The 14,897-nt window shown below is 64.8% G+C and overlaps 1 protein-coding gene across 2 annotated transcripts in view; it reads right to left on the bottom strand.

The window, feature by feature from the left end:
- The window catches only part of GRIA1 (glutamate ionotropic receptor AMPA type subunit 1), a 78,929-nt gene that overhangs the window by 38,903 nt on the left and 25,129 nt on the right, over nt 1–14,897 (bottom strand). For both annotated transcript variants that reach the window (XM_056112250.1, XM_056112252.1), the window contains exon 3: nt 689–928. In XM_056112250.1, coding sequence (XP_055968225.1) covers nt 689–928 — 240 coding nt within the window. The remainder of the gene's footprint in view (nt 1–688; nt 929–14,897) is intronic.

The following is a 14,897-nucleotide window of genomic DNA, read 5'->3' as shown; positions in this document are numbered from 1 at the left end:
GAGTGTGGGGGGGGCAGCCCCCAAAGCAGAAGAGCAGAGAGCTAACACTCCAAGACACGAGGAGAAGTCTGAGGTTTCCCTGCCGTGCCCGTCTGAGGGGCCTGCGACCACTGATGAGGGTCTGGAGGAACTCTGCGGGGCAGATGCCTGGAGGGCACTGCATCCCGCACTGCGGAGGTGGCCCCTCGCGCCGCAGGGGACTGGGAGGTCCTTCCTAAAGTCTCCAGCCGTGGAATGCCACGTCCTGCTCAGCAAAAGCAGGACAGGCGGGAGGGCTCCGGCTGAGGGTTTGAGTGGGGAAAGTGTGTGAGCGCGAGGTCGGGGCTGTGGGGAGCGGCGGGGATAAAAGTGGGCGAGGAAATAGCAGGAAGTCTGGGCGGAGGAGATGGGACATCCAAGGGCGTCCGCGGACGGTGTTCAGTGGATGCGGCTGGTGTGGGTCACGGCACCAGTGACAGTGGCGGCAGGTGTGGTGGGGACGTTGCGAGGGGACGACGGTGGGTCGGGCACGGGCAGCGCGTGTCCTTCTGGATGATAACCGCCCCCTCCCCAGGCCACTTGCCCCGGACGGCAGGACCTGGGGATGCGTTGGGGCCGAGGGGCCGGGGTGCGGGGGGCGTGGCGTGTGGAGAGGGGGACCCCGGGAAGTCGGCCCGGGAAGGGGCCGCGGGGGCGCGTTCCCGCTCACCTCGGTCGGCGTCGTAGATGTAGACGAACTTCTGCCACTTGTAGTGGTCCAGGGTGCTGATGAGGGCCCCGTGCAGCTCCGGGCGCAGCTGCAGCACAAACTGGTTGGACGTGTCCACGGGGAAGCTGGGCGTGATGAAGCACACGTGCAGGGCCCCGCAGAAGGACGTCAGCATGTTCACCGTGCGGCGCTCGTAGAAGCCGAAGATGGCGTACACGCCCTTGGAGAACTGCGAGCAGACTGCGGGGAGGGGGCGCTGGGACGGCCGCCGGCACCGTGGCCTGGCCCCGCCCCGTGCCCGCCCGGCCCCTGCCCCCACCCCGCTGCCCCCCAGTGCCGCCTGGGCTTGTTGCAAAGGGGCGGGCGGCGACCCCTGCCCGTGGGCACTCCGGTCCCCCGAGGAAGGTGTGAGCCCCGTCCTGCAGCCCCATGTCCCCCGGGAGCTCAGAGCCAGGCCCCAGGGTGGCGTCTGGGGCGAGGGGGCTCTCGGGCAGTGGGTCGGGGCCCAGAAAGCCCCTGAGGGTCTCTGCCCACTGGACGCTGAAGGGCCTGGAGTGGGCGCTGGGGGGGGTCCCTCTGTGAGTGTCCCTGGGACAAGGCAGCTGCTTGTTCTGCAACAGAGTGGGCGGGGCGTGGGGCTGGGGGGCCCTGCTGCCCGGGTGCCGTCCCCCGGCCTGTGAGGCCCCAGCCCAGCTCTCTTCCTGGGAGGCGCCTCGGGCAGCTGCCTCCCCTCCTCCTGGCCCAGGTCCCGGCCGGGCTAACGAGGTGCCGGGAGGGGGGGTGTGTGCGGGGCTCGGTCAGGCTCCCCGTGCCCGGCTGGCTCCTGCCGCCTGCTGACTGTGTGGGCGAGGGGCTTTGTCCTTGCAGCCCGGGATGGGGGCGCGACACGCCCTGCCCTCGGTCCCGGCCCCCGCCTGGCAGCCGCCCTTGGCGCCCGGCTGTGGCTCTCCTTGGCCCCGGCCCAGCTCCCGGCAAGTGGGCGGCAGCGCCTGTCCTCACCCCTTCCCGAGACAGTCATGCATTAAAGATGGGCTCCCGGGGAGCACTGCAGCACTCTTGACGGGCACCTGCCTGTCACGGCGCTCTGGGCCCGCAGACGCCAGCCTGAGCCGCCCCCGGCCTGGAACCCGCGCTGCAGCTGGGCACCGGGAACTAGCGGCTCTGGGCCTCAGACCCCAGGCCTGGCCTGCCTGCCGCATGCCCACCCCCCTGAGCTGAGCCCAGGGCCCTGGGCCTGCCTGCCTCAGCCACGTTCCCGCCTGTCCCCTCCGGCCGGCCACGTGGACCCCACCCTGCCTCCATCCCACCTGCTCTCACCCGCGCCCCGCAGGCCCTGGAGTCCCACCACGAGGCCCCCAGACCCGTTCGGGCAAGGCAGCAGCCGTGTGGGCGCCTCCGAAGAACCAGCACGGAGGGGAGAGGCGGCTCGGCCCCAGCCCTGGTGCGGTTCATGGCCTCGTGACATCCTGGGAACCGCAGGACATGCCTGGGCCACAGGCAGTGCAGAATCTGGGGTGTTTTTCCACAAATCCCTGATTTCTGCCTCCCCTGCCCCTAAGAACACTGGGGCTTATTTATTTATTTTTCGATTCATCCAAGAGACTTTGAAAAGTGTTCAGCCCTGCTTGCAAAGAAACAGCTTCACTTGTCTTTGTTTGCGTGTCAGCCTCAGCCGCGTCCCGCCGCGTGAACACCCACGAGCAGGAACAGTCCGGAACAAACAAGGCCAGGGGACAGCGCCTCCGGCCGAGAGGACCCCCGCTGCCCAGCCCACCCACTGCCGGAACCCCACCGCAGAGAGGCCTTTGTCCCGGCCGCGGGGGCTGCCACGTGCCTGGCCTGGCCACGCTGGGGGGCCACACGGGGGGGGGGTACAGACAGGCTCACAGCCGCCCTCCACATGCTCGGGCAGGCCTCACCCACGAGTGGACGTGTTCCCGACACTGCATGGGACACACCCTGCCTGTACCCCGGTACCCCAGGAGCACCGGCCGCAATTGCTGGGACTCGCAGCAAGAGGGAACCGACCTTAGAGGGAAATACGTTTTTACAGATTTATATACAAAGCACACAAGGTTCGACCTTGAACAACACCCTAGCGATCTCCTATAGAAGGTCGTAATGGCCCCTGTCGGGAGAGAACAACCTTCACACCCTTCCCTCTAGGAATACATTTTTGTAGCAACTTCAGCGGTTTTTCATAACCAACAATACAAGATACATTATTTCAGTTCTGCTTCCGGACGGAGGTTGGGGGTGGGGATGGAAACATCTGAAATCCTGCAGTGGGAAGCTGTTAGGTGGCGGGATTGGCGTTTGCATCTTAAATGTCATCAAATATTGTGAACTACCTGACGGCGTTTGAAGATTCAAGAGGGTCAGCTGCGTGCAAGGCAAGACCTTGCCTGCTCTGCCTTTGCTCTGGTGCCCTCAAATCCAGTTTTCTAGTTCAAGTAATTTTCTTTTTCTTTCTTTTTTTTTTTTCTTCGCTGTTTGGGTCACACCCAGCAATGCTCAGGGGTTACTCCTGGCTTTGCACTCAGGAATTACTCCTGGCTGTGCTTGGGGAACCATATGGGATGCCGGGGATTGAACCCAGGTCTGCCACGTGCAAGGCAAATGCCCTATCCGCTGTGCTATTGCTCCGGCCCCCTAGTTCAAGTAATTTTCATATCTGATATTTTCTGATATTGCTGGAGCAATAGCACAGCGGTAGGGCGTTTGCCTTGCACGCAGCCAACATGGCCGACCCGAGTTCGATTCCTCAGCCCCTCTCGGAGAGCCCGGCAAGCTACCGAGAGTATTCGATATGCCAGACACAGTAACAACAAAGTCTCCAATGGAGACGTTACTGGGCCCGCTCGAGCAAATCGATGAACAATGGGAAGACAGTGACAGTGACAATATTTTCAAAGGGCTGGAGCGATAGCACAGCGGTAGGGCATTTGCCTTGCACGTGGCTGACCCGGGTTCGATTCCGCCATCCCTCTTGGAGAGCCCGGCAAGCTATTGAGAGTATCCCGCCCGCACGGCAGAGCCTGGCAAGCTCCCTGTGGCATTTTCGATATGCCAAAAACAGTAACAAGTCTCTTACTGGTGCCCGCCCGAGCAAATCGATGAACAACACAGTGCTACAGTGCTACCTTATAAAGTAAAAAATAATTTAAAGAAAAGGGGGGAGGGCGTGATCTGATTGGCTCTCCCCGGTACCGGAAGGGGCGGAGACTGTGATTTGATGGGCTCTTCCTGGTACCCATGCTGGAAGGGGCGGGGAGAGCGTGATCTGATTGGTTCTTCCTCTTCCTCTGCAGGACTCTGAGGGCAGTGCTCGGGAGAGCATTGTCGGGCAGGGGTCGTCCACGTGGACGAGTCCTCTGTCCTTTCGCTGCTGGAGATGGTGTCTCCGGCTTCCTGCGAGGCTCCTGCCTGCCGCCTGCTACTTGTGGGAGCCCTGGGTGGGGAGCAAGTCCCACCGCTGTCTCTGAAGGCCGGACGGGCGGCTGGCGCTGGGATTTGAACTCAGGCTCAGGGCTCAGTCCCCTTGCAGGGATTCGGCCCTGATGACCACCCAGTAGTCAGCTCCTGGGCCCCAGCACAAGGTGTGGGGCAGCCTGTCCTGGGAGGGACACTGGGCAGGTGGGAAGGGCTGGCAGGGAGGACGGGTCCCCCGACACCCAGGCCCAGCTGGGAATGTGGCCCCCGCCCTGCCCGGCCAAGCATTGTGCCAGCCCGGCTGTAAGGCCTCTGGGTGAAAACAGGCTGGCGGGGAGGGTGCACCAAGCCTCCGGGAGGGAAGTTCCCCTGGGCCGCTGGGCCCTGGTCCCTTGGGTGCCCGGTGGGTGGCCAGGGCCAGGCGAGGGCTGGCAGCTCCCTCGGGCCCTTCCCTGCCTGAGGCGTAAGGGCTGGCGACCCCTGTGTCCACTCCTTCCTCCCCTCTGCAGACCCGCGAGGCGGCTGCCCGGCTGCCCCCGCCTGTGCCAAAAGCCACCTCAACTGCTGCTCAGCCGAGCCCTTAGCGTGTGGACCTGACGCAAGCTTGAGCGTGTTGCCCTGCTCCAGGCGCTCAGAGGCCGACTCAGGCCCCATGAAGCGGGGCTGGTGGGTTTCTGCCCCCAGGTCGGGCCTGGGGGGGTGAGCAGACCACCCGGCCTGTGCCACCGCCCAGGTGCCCGGGCCAGCACGGCTGGAGGTGACGCCGACATGGCCCTTCTTGGAGCTCAGCAGACCCAGGAGGTTCCCCCGTGCTGTTCTTTCACAGGTCGGTGACTGCACCTTCAAAGGAAGCTCCACTCCCCCCTTCTCCAGCCGCTCAGCGCCTGCTGAGCGGCCGCTGCTCCCCCAGGAGCACTAATGAGCCTCTGACGGTGGGAAGGCAGGACACGGAGGAAAGGCACAGCCCCGCGCGCTCCCCTGTCGGCAGCTCCCGCGGTGCAGGGCCACTGGGTGACACCCCACGCCGCAGCACGCAGCCACCACGCCTCCACCGGCCCTGAGACCACGTGGCCGCCACGCCTCCGCCCTGCCCCTTAGACCACGTGGCCGCCACGCCTCCACCCTGGCCCTTAGACCACGTGGCCGCCACGCCTCCGCCCTGCCCCTTAGACCATGTGGATGCCACGCCTCCACCGGGCCCTGAGACCACGTGGCCACCACGCCTCCACCCTGCCCCTTACACCACGTGGCCGCCACGCCTCCACCCTGGCCCTTAGACCAGACGCACACCCGGTGTCCCCTCTTCCTACGAGCGCTGTCCGCCTGCCACGTCCTGCTCAGGCTTGTGCCCCAGGGCAGGGTCTTCAGAGTGGCCCCGAGTTCAGGCTCGGTCCCACCCTGTCCTCTGTGCGGCGGGCAGGGCTCTGTTCCTGCAGGGGTCTGGCCGTGGCCGTCGGCTCTCCCCGCTCTGAGTAGCCCCTACTGGCCCGGGACAGGGCGGGGGGAACGGAGGGTTTTGGACCCCGCAATGAGGGCTCCCAAGGGCAATTTCACTTCCATGGTCCAAGGTCTGCGGATACAGCTGCGGAGCCCAGCAAGGGTTGGTACAGTAGATAGCTAAAAATAGGGGCCCCATTAGCACAGAAAAGCCACTTAGCACGGCGCTAAGAATATGGTGAGTGCTCAATAAACATTAGTTATTTCCGTGAGCACTGCTGCGTTCCGAGACTTCCAGGGGCCGCGGGAGCGGCTTCTGCGGCCCCTGGTGACCCGTGTGGGCTGGGCTGGGTTTGCCGCCTCCCGCCGGCATCCGTGTTTGGGGCAACCCTCCTGTTAGTGGACAGGGACCAACTACCCTGGGCGTGGCCGTCTTTACACTCGGGGGCTGTCGGGAGGGAGCCCCAAGCCCCCTGGGCACTGACCCTCAGGTCACAGCCCTCACTTTGCCCCTGAAGGCGCCAATTCACGCCGGGGCTCTGCCTGGGCGGGGGCGGCTGCACCCTGACTGTCCTGGACATGGAGATCCTGAGGCCAGGCAGGGGGTGGGGCCCAGCGTCCCTGCCAGTCTCAGGAATGCTCTGGCGAGCTCCAGAAGAGTCTGGAGTCAGAGCCCCGGCAGAGGCCTCGGGCCCGGGGACCCTGTGGTTCTAGGGATGCGGGTGTGCGGCCCTGGGCTCCTCCCTGGCCCTTGCCTGACCCACACACAGGGCCAGGACAGCTGGGCAAGAGCCTGTGGCCACGGGTGCACTGGGTGACCATGAGCCAACATAAGCTCTGCCAGGGCCCAGGCTCTGGGGGCCCTGCCTGCTGTCATGGTGAGAAGGACAGGGTTAGGGTGCAGGTAAAGGCCAGGGCCAGGGCACGGGTAGCTGTGCGGGCACAGGCGGGAAGCCCCCCAGGCCCGGCCTCATCCCCCCACCTGCCCGCGGCCTCGCCTGCATGCCCCTCTGGAGGCTGAGTTTCCGCCTCCCTGTCTCCTGCTGACGCCATGGTGGTCCCTGTCCCAAGCCCCGCGAGGCAGCCGGGCCCGCGTGTCTCACACTCCTGCCCACATGTCCCCCTGCCTGCCAGGCCTCGGCTTCCATCGCCCAAACTGTCAGCACAGACACAGGCCCAACTGCGGCCCGGCAGACGCGAACCCCGGAGTCGTTACCGTCTCCCTGTCTCTGCCCGCCCACCTCGGCCTCCCTGGGGGCCCGCCCTGCCCACTGTGCTGTCTCCAGAGCCCGAGCCCTGGGCAAGTCATTCAAGTCCCAACCTCAGCTGAAGCCGGCGCTCCCTGGGGCAGTCGGGGCAGTCGGGGCGGTCGGGCAGGGCCCCTTCCAGCTGGCCGCGGGCCCGAACGGGGCCGTGAAGGGTGTCTCTGAGGGCCCAGTTGGGGCTGCGGGGGTCGGGAGGCAGAGAGTGAGCTCAGCCCCTCACGTGGGCGTGGGTGCAGGCGCGGGGAAGACACACACGGTGGGTACAGGGTTCCGGCCCGCGGGGGGCCACCCTGCCCCTTAGCACCCACCCCAGCCGCTCGTCACGGGGCCCAGACAGGGCTCATAGGGCTGCAGACGGAGCCGGCCCCGTGTCCAGTGGGGAGGAGACCCCACAGCCCAGCCCTGACCCGGGGCCTCGTCACGACTCTGCTCATAGCTGGGAAGGACCCGTGCGGGGAGGGGACTGGGTCCCCGCGACAGCCCCCTACGGCTGGGCCCTGCCACCCCCTCCGGCTTCCCAGAACTAGAAGCGAGAAGATTCTCTGAAGCCTGCAAGCCCCCAAGCTCTGAGGAGCCATTTCCCCGGTGACTCAGGCGGGGGCTGTTTCTGGGAAGGCAGGAAGGGGGCCGGCGGGGGTGAGGCAGCACCAAGGCCGGGGGGGCGGGTCTGGAGAGAGGACGCAGGCCACGCGCAGCACACACACACAGGGCCTTGACATGCTGGGGTGGGGGGGGGTTGGCGTCTGCTGTACCTGTGCGCTTTGACATGTGTCTCTGTCTTTGTGCATGTTTGCACATGTCTGTACGTGTCCGTGCGTGTTCATGTGTCTCGCTGTGCCTGTGCATGTTTGCACATGTGTGTATTTTCACAGGCCTGTATGTGTTTGCACGTGTCTGTGCGTGTTGCATTGTCTGTGCGTGTCTGTGTGTCTGCGTGGGTCTCCACGTGCCTGTCTGTCTCTGCCGTGTCTATGCGTGTCTGCCTGTTTCTGTGGGTCCCAGGTGAGGCCAGGGGACATGCGTGAGGCTGCAGCCCTGGGGGCCCGAGGCGTCTGGGAGATGGGGGTCGCTGTGGGGGGGGGGGTCGAGGCCACGTTGGGGGAGGGGCAAGTCGTGTGAGGGGACAGGGGGCAGGGCCAGGCCAGGAACGTGAATGCTGAGCTTGGGGTGGGGGCAGCCCTAGATGAGCCACTGTGCTGGCGGTCAGGCCCGAGGCCGCTCTCCCTGCGGAGCTGTGCGGGGCAGTGGGGCCCACGGGGGTTGGGCCTCTGTGCCGAGGCAGGCAGGGCCCCGGCAGGGACTCTTTCTGCCAGGCAGACGCGGGATGAGTGTCCCGCGCCCACAGACGCTCATGGCCTGTTTCAGGTTCTGGAAGTGTGTGAGCAACACCCCCCCCCCCCCCGCCCTGGCTGGTACGAGGGGCCTCTTGCCCCTGCCTGGCACGAGGGTGCAGGGTGCGAGGCCAAGCGGGCACTGTGGCTGGCGGGAGGGTCCCGCGTCGAGTGTTTGCTGCTCAAGGGGATACAGCAGAGGCGGCCGGCGTGTGGGTGGTGGACGCGGCCTGCAGAGCCCCAGTGGCCGGGGCTCCTTGGCGGGATGCCGACTCAGCAAGCTCCTCTCCCTCTCTCTCGTTCTCTCGCTCTATCCCTCTCTCTCTCCCTCCCCCTCCCTCTCCCTCGCTCTCGTTCTCTCCCTCTCTCTTACTCCCGAGCAGGCCTTGGGGCTGAGACACCGCCCAGAGGACACGTCCATTCGTCCGTCTGTCCGTCCGTCCCCAGGGAAGCTTCCAGGTGGCCGCCCAGCTGGGCGCGCAGAGAGCAGGGAGCCCCACCCCTGCCCCTGCCTCTTTATTTATTTATTTATTTTCCCCCTGGCCATGCACAGGGGTTCCTCCTGGCTCTGCACTCAGGAATCACTCCAGGTGGTGCTCAGAGGACCATGTGGGATGCCGAGGATTGAACCCGGGCCAACACCCTCCCCACTGTGCTGTCGCTCCAGCCCCACCTCTTAAAGAGAAGTTGAGAATCCAGGTCCCACAGTCAGATGTGGCCTTCAGACCCCGAGATCCAGCGCCCGCACCCCGGTCCTCGAGGCTCACATGGCAGAGGGGCCTTGAGACCCCGGTGCCCACCGTGGAGGGGCTGGGGCCAAGCACGGCTCAGGCAGGCCAGCCCCGGGGTGGGCAGCAGGAGGACCTTGTGCCCATGGGGGAGGAGCCTCAGGCAGCATGTGCAAGGTCCCTGTGGCATGGACGAGCTTGTGCCACCCCCTCTGACCATGACGGTGCCTTCCTGTGGCCACCCCGGTCCCACTGCTGCCCCGTCCTGGTCACAGACATGTGGGTGAGACTCTCCCCTGTGGCCCGGGCACCCCAGGGCCTGCAGCTGAGAACGTCTCTGCGGCTATTGGTGGCTTTGGCCGTGGGACAGTGACCAGCTGGCAGTCGGCTCCAGGCTTTGGGGCCCCCACAGCTCAGGCGCCAGGCAGGTGCTAGCCGCCATGGACGGTCACTGTGAGGACAGTTCTGCGAGGCGAGTCTCAGGTCTGCTCCCAAACCAGCCGAGTGGCAGTCGTGAGGGTCCCGGGGGAGCCCCCAAGAGTTGTGGGGTCACGGCGGGCGCAGGGGGGACTCACAGCGGCAGGGCTGGGGTCTCTCCATGCCCGGCCGCCCCCTCCTGGGCACTGAGTTCTCACAGCACCCTGTCACAGAGGGACGGCCACGGACCTGGGCACCACCCTGCCCCACCCACGCCAGCCTGGGGGTAGGGAGGACGGGGCACGAGGCAGGGACGGTGGGACTGAGAGGTGGGTACGCAGCACCACAGGCATCGTCACACGCAGTTACAGGCGTAGACATGCACACACACACAGGCATCGTCACACGCACACACACACACGCACAGGCTCATACGTGCACATATGCACACAGGACCCATTCACACATACAGGCAGATGCACACAGATACAACAGCAGAGTCATACACATACACATATATACAGGCGTATACATGATGTGCACAGTCATATACACGTGTGCATATACACACATACACACTTGTGCACACAGGCTTAGGCATACACAGACATACACATATGTACATACAGGCATATACACAAACACATATGTACATGCACATACAGGCATAAACATGCACACCAGGCATGCGCACACACACATGGGCACACACAGGCATACACACATGTAAACATATACAGCAGGCACACACACACACACACACACAGAGGCACATACGTGCCACCTACCCCCCTCCCACTCACCCCGCCTCCTCGCCTGCAGAACTAGACTTAGAGGAAACCTGCCGGACAGTCCGGCAGCCCCTCCCAGAGTATCCTCCCCTTCAGACAGGGCGAGGACGGCCGGTAGGGGTGGGGCGGGCCCCGTGGGCCCCTGCAGGTGGGAACATGGTGGGCTCGGCCCTCTGGGGGTCAGCGTGAACCCCGCGGAACGGGGAGTCCAGCTTCCTATGACCGGGCTCTCCGGTTCTGGACGTCTGCCCAGGCTTGGGCCCCGCTAGAATCAATCTGCCCCGTGTCCTCTGCAGGGCCATCACGGGGCCAGAACTGGGGACAGCCCAGGTCAGGTGCGGGGGCAGGGAAATGGAGGCACGTCTCCGGGGTCGGGGGGACTCTCCTCGGCTCCGGGAGACCCAGGGTCCCCGTCTGCCCCACTGGGTCGAGCGAGTGCAGTTGGAAGGAAGGAGTGGGGGCGACCCGGGATGCCCTCTCCTGTGGGGGCAGGGTGGGGTCCGAGCACTGTGCTGCCCAAGCTGAAGGCGCCTGAGGGGTGGGCGTGGCTGACTCCAGGTGCCTGGGGCTAGATGGGCACTGCCTGCACCCGTCAGCCTTCCCGGGTCAGCACCAGCGCTGTTAGACTCGACAGTGACCGCGGGTGCCAGGGCAGGCCGGGAAGCGTAGACAGAGAATGGGGGCAGTGGCAGGCCCATCCCGGGGACAGTCCCGCGGGCGACAGGGGTGGGGATCTGGGCCCCAGACTGGGGGGTCACCCGGGGTGTCCACGGGTAAAGACAACTGGACACTCGTGACTTGGGGTGAGTTGCTGCCAGGGCACAGGGACCAGGCATGGGCGCTGCAGACCCTCAGGGGAAAACGGCGCCGAGGGGTATGAATTTCCCCCTGTAGGAGGGTCAGCAGGACACGGGGCTCCTGGCCAGGTGCCGTGTCAGCCGCGGCGAGCCCAGCTGGTGAGGCGCAGACGGGAGGGTCCCCCCACGGCCCCAGGAGAGGCTTCAGCGTCCAGGCTAAGAGGCAGCTCAGGGCAGGCGGGAGGCGAAGGCCGGGGAGAGAGGGAGAAGCGGTCAAGGCATGGGGGACCCCGTGCTGGGCGCAGAGCGTCAGGGCAGGGAAGCGCCAGGTGGAGTTTCCTGCGCTGACCGCCGGTTGCTGGCCGCTGACCGCTGAGCACTGACCGAGGCGCGGGACACAGCCTGCCCCAGCCCAGTCCAGCCGCCGCTGGCTGGCAGAGAAGCCGCCCGCGGGACACGCAGGCAGACACTTCTGCGCAACACAAACGGATTTTTTTTCCCAGCCAGGGAATGTGAAGCAAAGACACTTTCCCGACAAATAACAAAAGTATTTGTCAACAACAGGCCTACGGATGGAAGCGCGAACAGGATCTTACTCATGGCAGAGGAAAACTGATCCAGATGGGAGCTTGGGGGCGAAGGTGGAACAGAGAGGCAGGAGCGTTATAAATAAGCGGGAACATGGCCACAGATGGGGGACGGCGGCAGGAACAGCACCCTCCCGGGTGGGGAGACGCAGATAACAAGGCGGCAGCCCAGGAGGAAGGCTGGGGTGGTGGGGGCTCCTGGCACGGCCTGGGGCGCAGGTGTGAGCGCCGAGTTGCCCCCTTCCCTGCCCCCCAACCCCCCCCCCCGCCCGCCCGCGGCCAGGGAGAGAGGCCCAGGGCGGGGGCTCGGATACGTTGACCGGGTGCATGAAGCCTGCTCGGGCGGGAACGTGGAGTCCGAGTAGCCAACCTGGGCTCCGTTCCTGGCACCCCCTGGGGTCCCCGGGGCCTGCCAGGAGCAGCCCCTGAGCACAGAGACAGGAGTCAGCCCCGCCAGGTGTGGCCCACCCCCCAAAATCAACCAAAACTGCGTGGCTCCCACGAGAAGAGCCCCTTGCAAGAATCTAGAAAGACGAGCAAACAAGACTGAGGGGACTCGGCCGTAGGCAGGACGGGATGGACAGGGCCCCGGTGCGGCTCTGCCTGAGCACTGCGGGTGTGACCCCCAAACAGCAGCAGGAAGGAGCCCAGCCAAGTCTCCCCCAAAGAGTCGTCGGGAGAGTGTAAGGCCCCAGCAGGGGCCGGGGCGATTGGACGGCAGGGAGGGCGCTGGCCTTGCACGCGGCTGCCGCAGGACCAATCCCCGGCACCCCGAGTGGTCCCTGAGCCCTGTAGGAGTGACCCCTGAGCACAGAACCGGGAGTAACCCTCGAGCACCGCCAGGCGACCCCAAAAGCAAAAGCAAAACATCCTAACAACAGACCCACTGTGCCATCACCCATGTGGCGGGGACACTGTCGTCACGGCGGGAGGGGACAGGAAGCGCTCTCGGAAGTAGCAGGACATGGACACGTCTCAGGGTCCATCTGCCCTTGATCAGTTTCATGGAACCAGAGGACTGACGGTCTGAGAACCCCCAGAGGGTGCGTGTGGGGAAGCCGGGCGCTGGACGTCCCAGTGGGCGCCGGAGGGAGTAAGAGCTGCCCACCCCAAGGACGGAACCCCACCTCCTGGGTCCCCTGAAGTTGGCATAACCCCCACCCGGCTCAGGAGTACCCACCCTGCAGTGCTTTATTCCTAGAGAACCCACAGCAGGAGAAACCCGTTACCACGCTCAGTACCTGGGCCACGGCAGTGCAGGTAAGAGCCGTGTCAAAAACATTTTTGCTTCTGGGTCACACCTGGCGTTGCCCAGGGCTGACTCCTGGCTCTGTACTCAGGAATCACTCCTGGCGGTGCTCATGGAATGCCGGGGATTGAACCCGGGTCAGCCGCATGCAAGGCAAACGCCCTCCCCGCCGCGCTATCGCTCCAGCTACCCAAATCATAACATTTAAAAATATTGTTTGCAATAACATCAGAAAACATAAAATACCTAGAAAGTAAATCTAGACCACGTGTGAATGCTCTCTACACCAAAAAACTCTAAAACGTTGCGGAGAGAAGAAGCGAGAGCTCATCACAGAGGGAGGGGAGAGGTTCTGGCTGGAATCGAGAGGCTGCGACTTAGGGATGCCGCATCGCCCACAATCATCCGGGGAGACGCCTCGTTGGCCCGAACAGGGTTTGGACAAGCTGGTTCTAAAACCCGTGTGAGGCGTGACGGCCTAAGGCAGCTCCAGCAGCATCTTGAAAAGCAAATTGGAACAACTTGCTGGCCCCGTGCGTGCCAAGACGGAGCGTGTGCCTGAGATCTGGGCTCTAAGAGCGGCAGGCTAGAAAGGCGGGCCAGGACAGACACACAAGTGCTCCCTCACTCGGGCTGACAGGACGCACCAGTGCTGTGAGGGGACGGCGGCTCCCCCGGCCGACGCGCCTCTTGGACGGGCCCAAAGGCCTCCGCCACACTCCGCCATACACGCAGCTCAGGCTCCAGGAGAGGGTGGACGCACACAGGAAGACCCCGCCGGCAGGGGGGGGGGAGGGGTGCCTCCCTGATCTCGGAGTGGGAAGAATCTCCCAGCTGAGCCGACAAACTGCCCGTTAAGATTCACGGCCACAGCTCACTGCCGGGCGGCGCCGAGACGGAGCTTTATCCACAAGAGTGAAAAGGGAAGATGTTCAGCCCCTCCACGCACATGCACACACGCACACACACACGTACATGCACACACATGCATGCACACACGTGCACACACATGCACACGCGATGCACACCCGCACATGCCAAGGGCTCCCATGCAGCCGTGAGGCTTGTCAGCGTCTCGTCAGCACGCGCGAGGCAGGAGAAACCCAAACGGGATCAGCGGGACTCATGGCTCCCCGGCAGCAGGAGGCTAAAATTAAAGTGAGTGACAGTCCCCGCGCCGGGGGGCCGGGCCCCACCGCAGGCTGCTGGGGGTTGCGGCTGGAGGCTCCGCAGTATCTGCCCGAGCCCACAGCCCCTCCTGCCCCGGGGGTCTGTCCCGTGGGTGCGCCGGCAGCCTGGGGGAGTATTTATAGGCTCATTATTGCAGCGTGAACAGCCCCAACGCCCGTCACTTGGGTGGATGGTGGCGGGTCCCAGCCTTCCCCAGGCTTCCCGTTTCATGAGCGCCAGCGTGCGCGCTCAGCCCTGACCCGGGGGCTGCATCCCCCTGAGTCTGTGGGTCTGTGGGGACGGGGTGGGGTGGGGCAGGGGGCTTCCGATGACCCCGGGGCCGTCCACTCGGCAGCGAATGTGCGTTTCACTTTCCAAAGGAACGAAGTCAAACGCGAGGGAGAGGCCAGATTTTCAAGTGCCGTTGCCGGGTTTCAGAGTGGCAGCGACTCGTCTTGAATAAGCACGCCCAGATCTGACCCGGGAGTTGCTGTTTTCGGGAGGAAGTTCGGGCTTTTAATTCTCTGCTGGCTCGAGAGCCGAGAAAGTTAAGGGCCAACTGAACTTGCAGCCCTGCGCAGATGGCCCCCTCCCCCTCCCTCCCCTCCCTCTCCCTCTCTCTTCCTCTCTTCCTCCCTCCTCTCTCCCTCCTCTCGCTCTCCCTCCCTCCCCCTTTCTCTCTCTTCCCTTTTCTCTCTTCCTCCCTCTCTCCTCTCCCTCTCTCCTCCCTAGGGAGGCAGGGCAGGGGCGGGGGCTACTGCAGGGGCCGTGCAGAGGAGAAGCTTCCGGGTCCTGGCCCACCCCACAGCCCGCGTGCCCTGGCCCCGCTCCAGGAAGTGTCTCCTGGGGTCCCGGCGGCCTCTGTCTTCCGCCACCGCACCCGCAGGCTCCACGCCCTTGGTCTGCACTGAGCCGGCCTAGTTTCCGCCTGCCGGGATTCCCGGGCAGCACCTGCCTCCCCGGCCGCCCACTCCCTGTCCTCATTCATCCAGCCTGGGCCTTCCT

This window comes from Sorex fumeus, unplaced genomic scaffold, assembly GCF_029834395.1.
Source record: "Sorex fumeus unplaced genomic scaffold, SorFum_2.1 ptg000017l, whole genome shotgun sequence".
NCBI lineage: Eukaryota > Metazoa > Chordata > Mammalia > Eulipotyphla > Soricidae > Sorex > Sorex fumeus.
The sequence above is the reverse complement of the archived record's forward strand: the minus strand, read 5'-3'. Positions and strand labels throughout refer to the sequence as shown.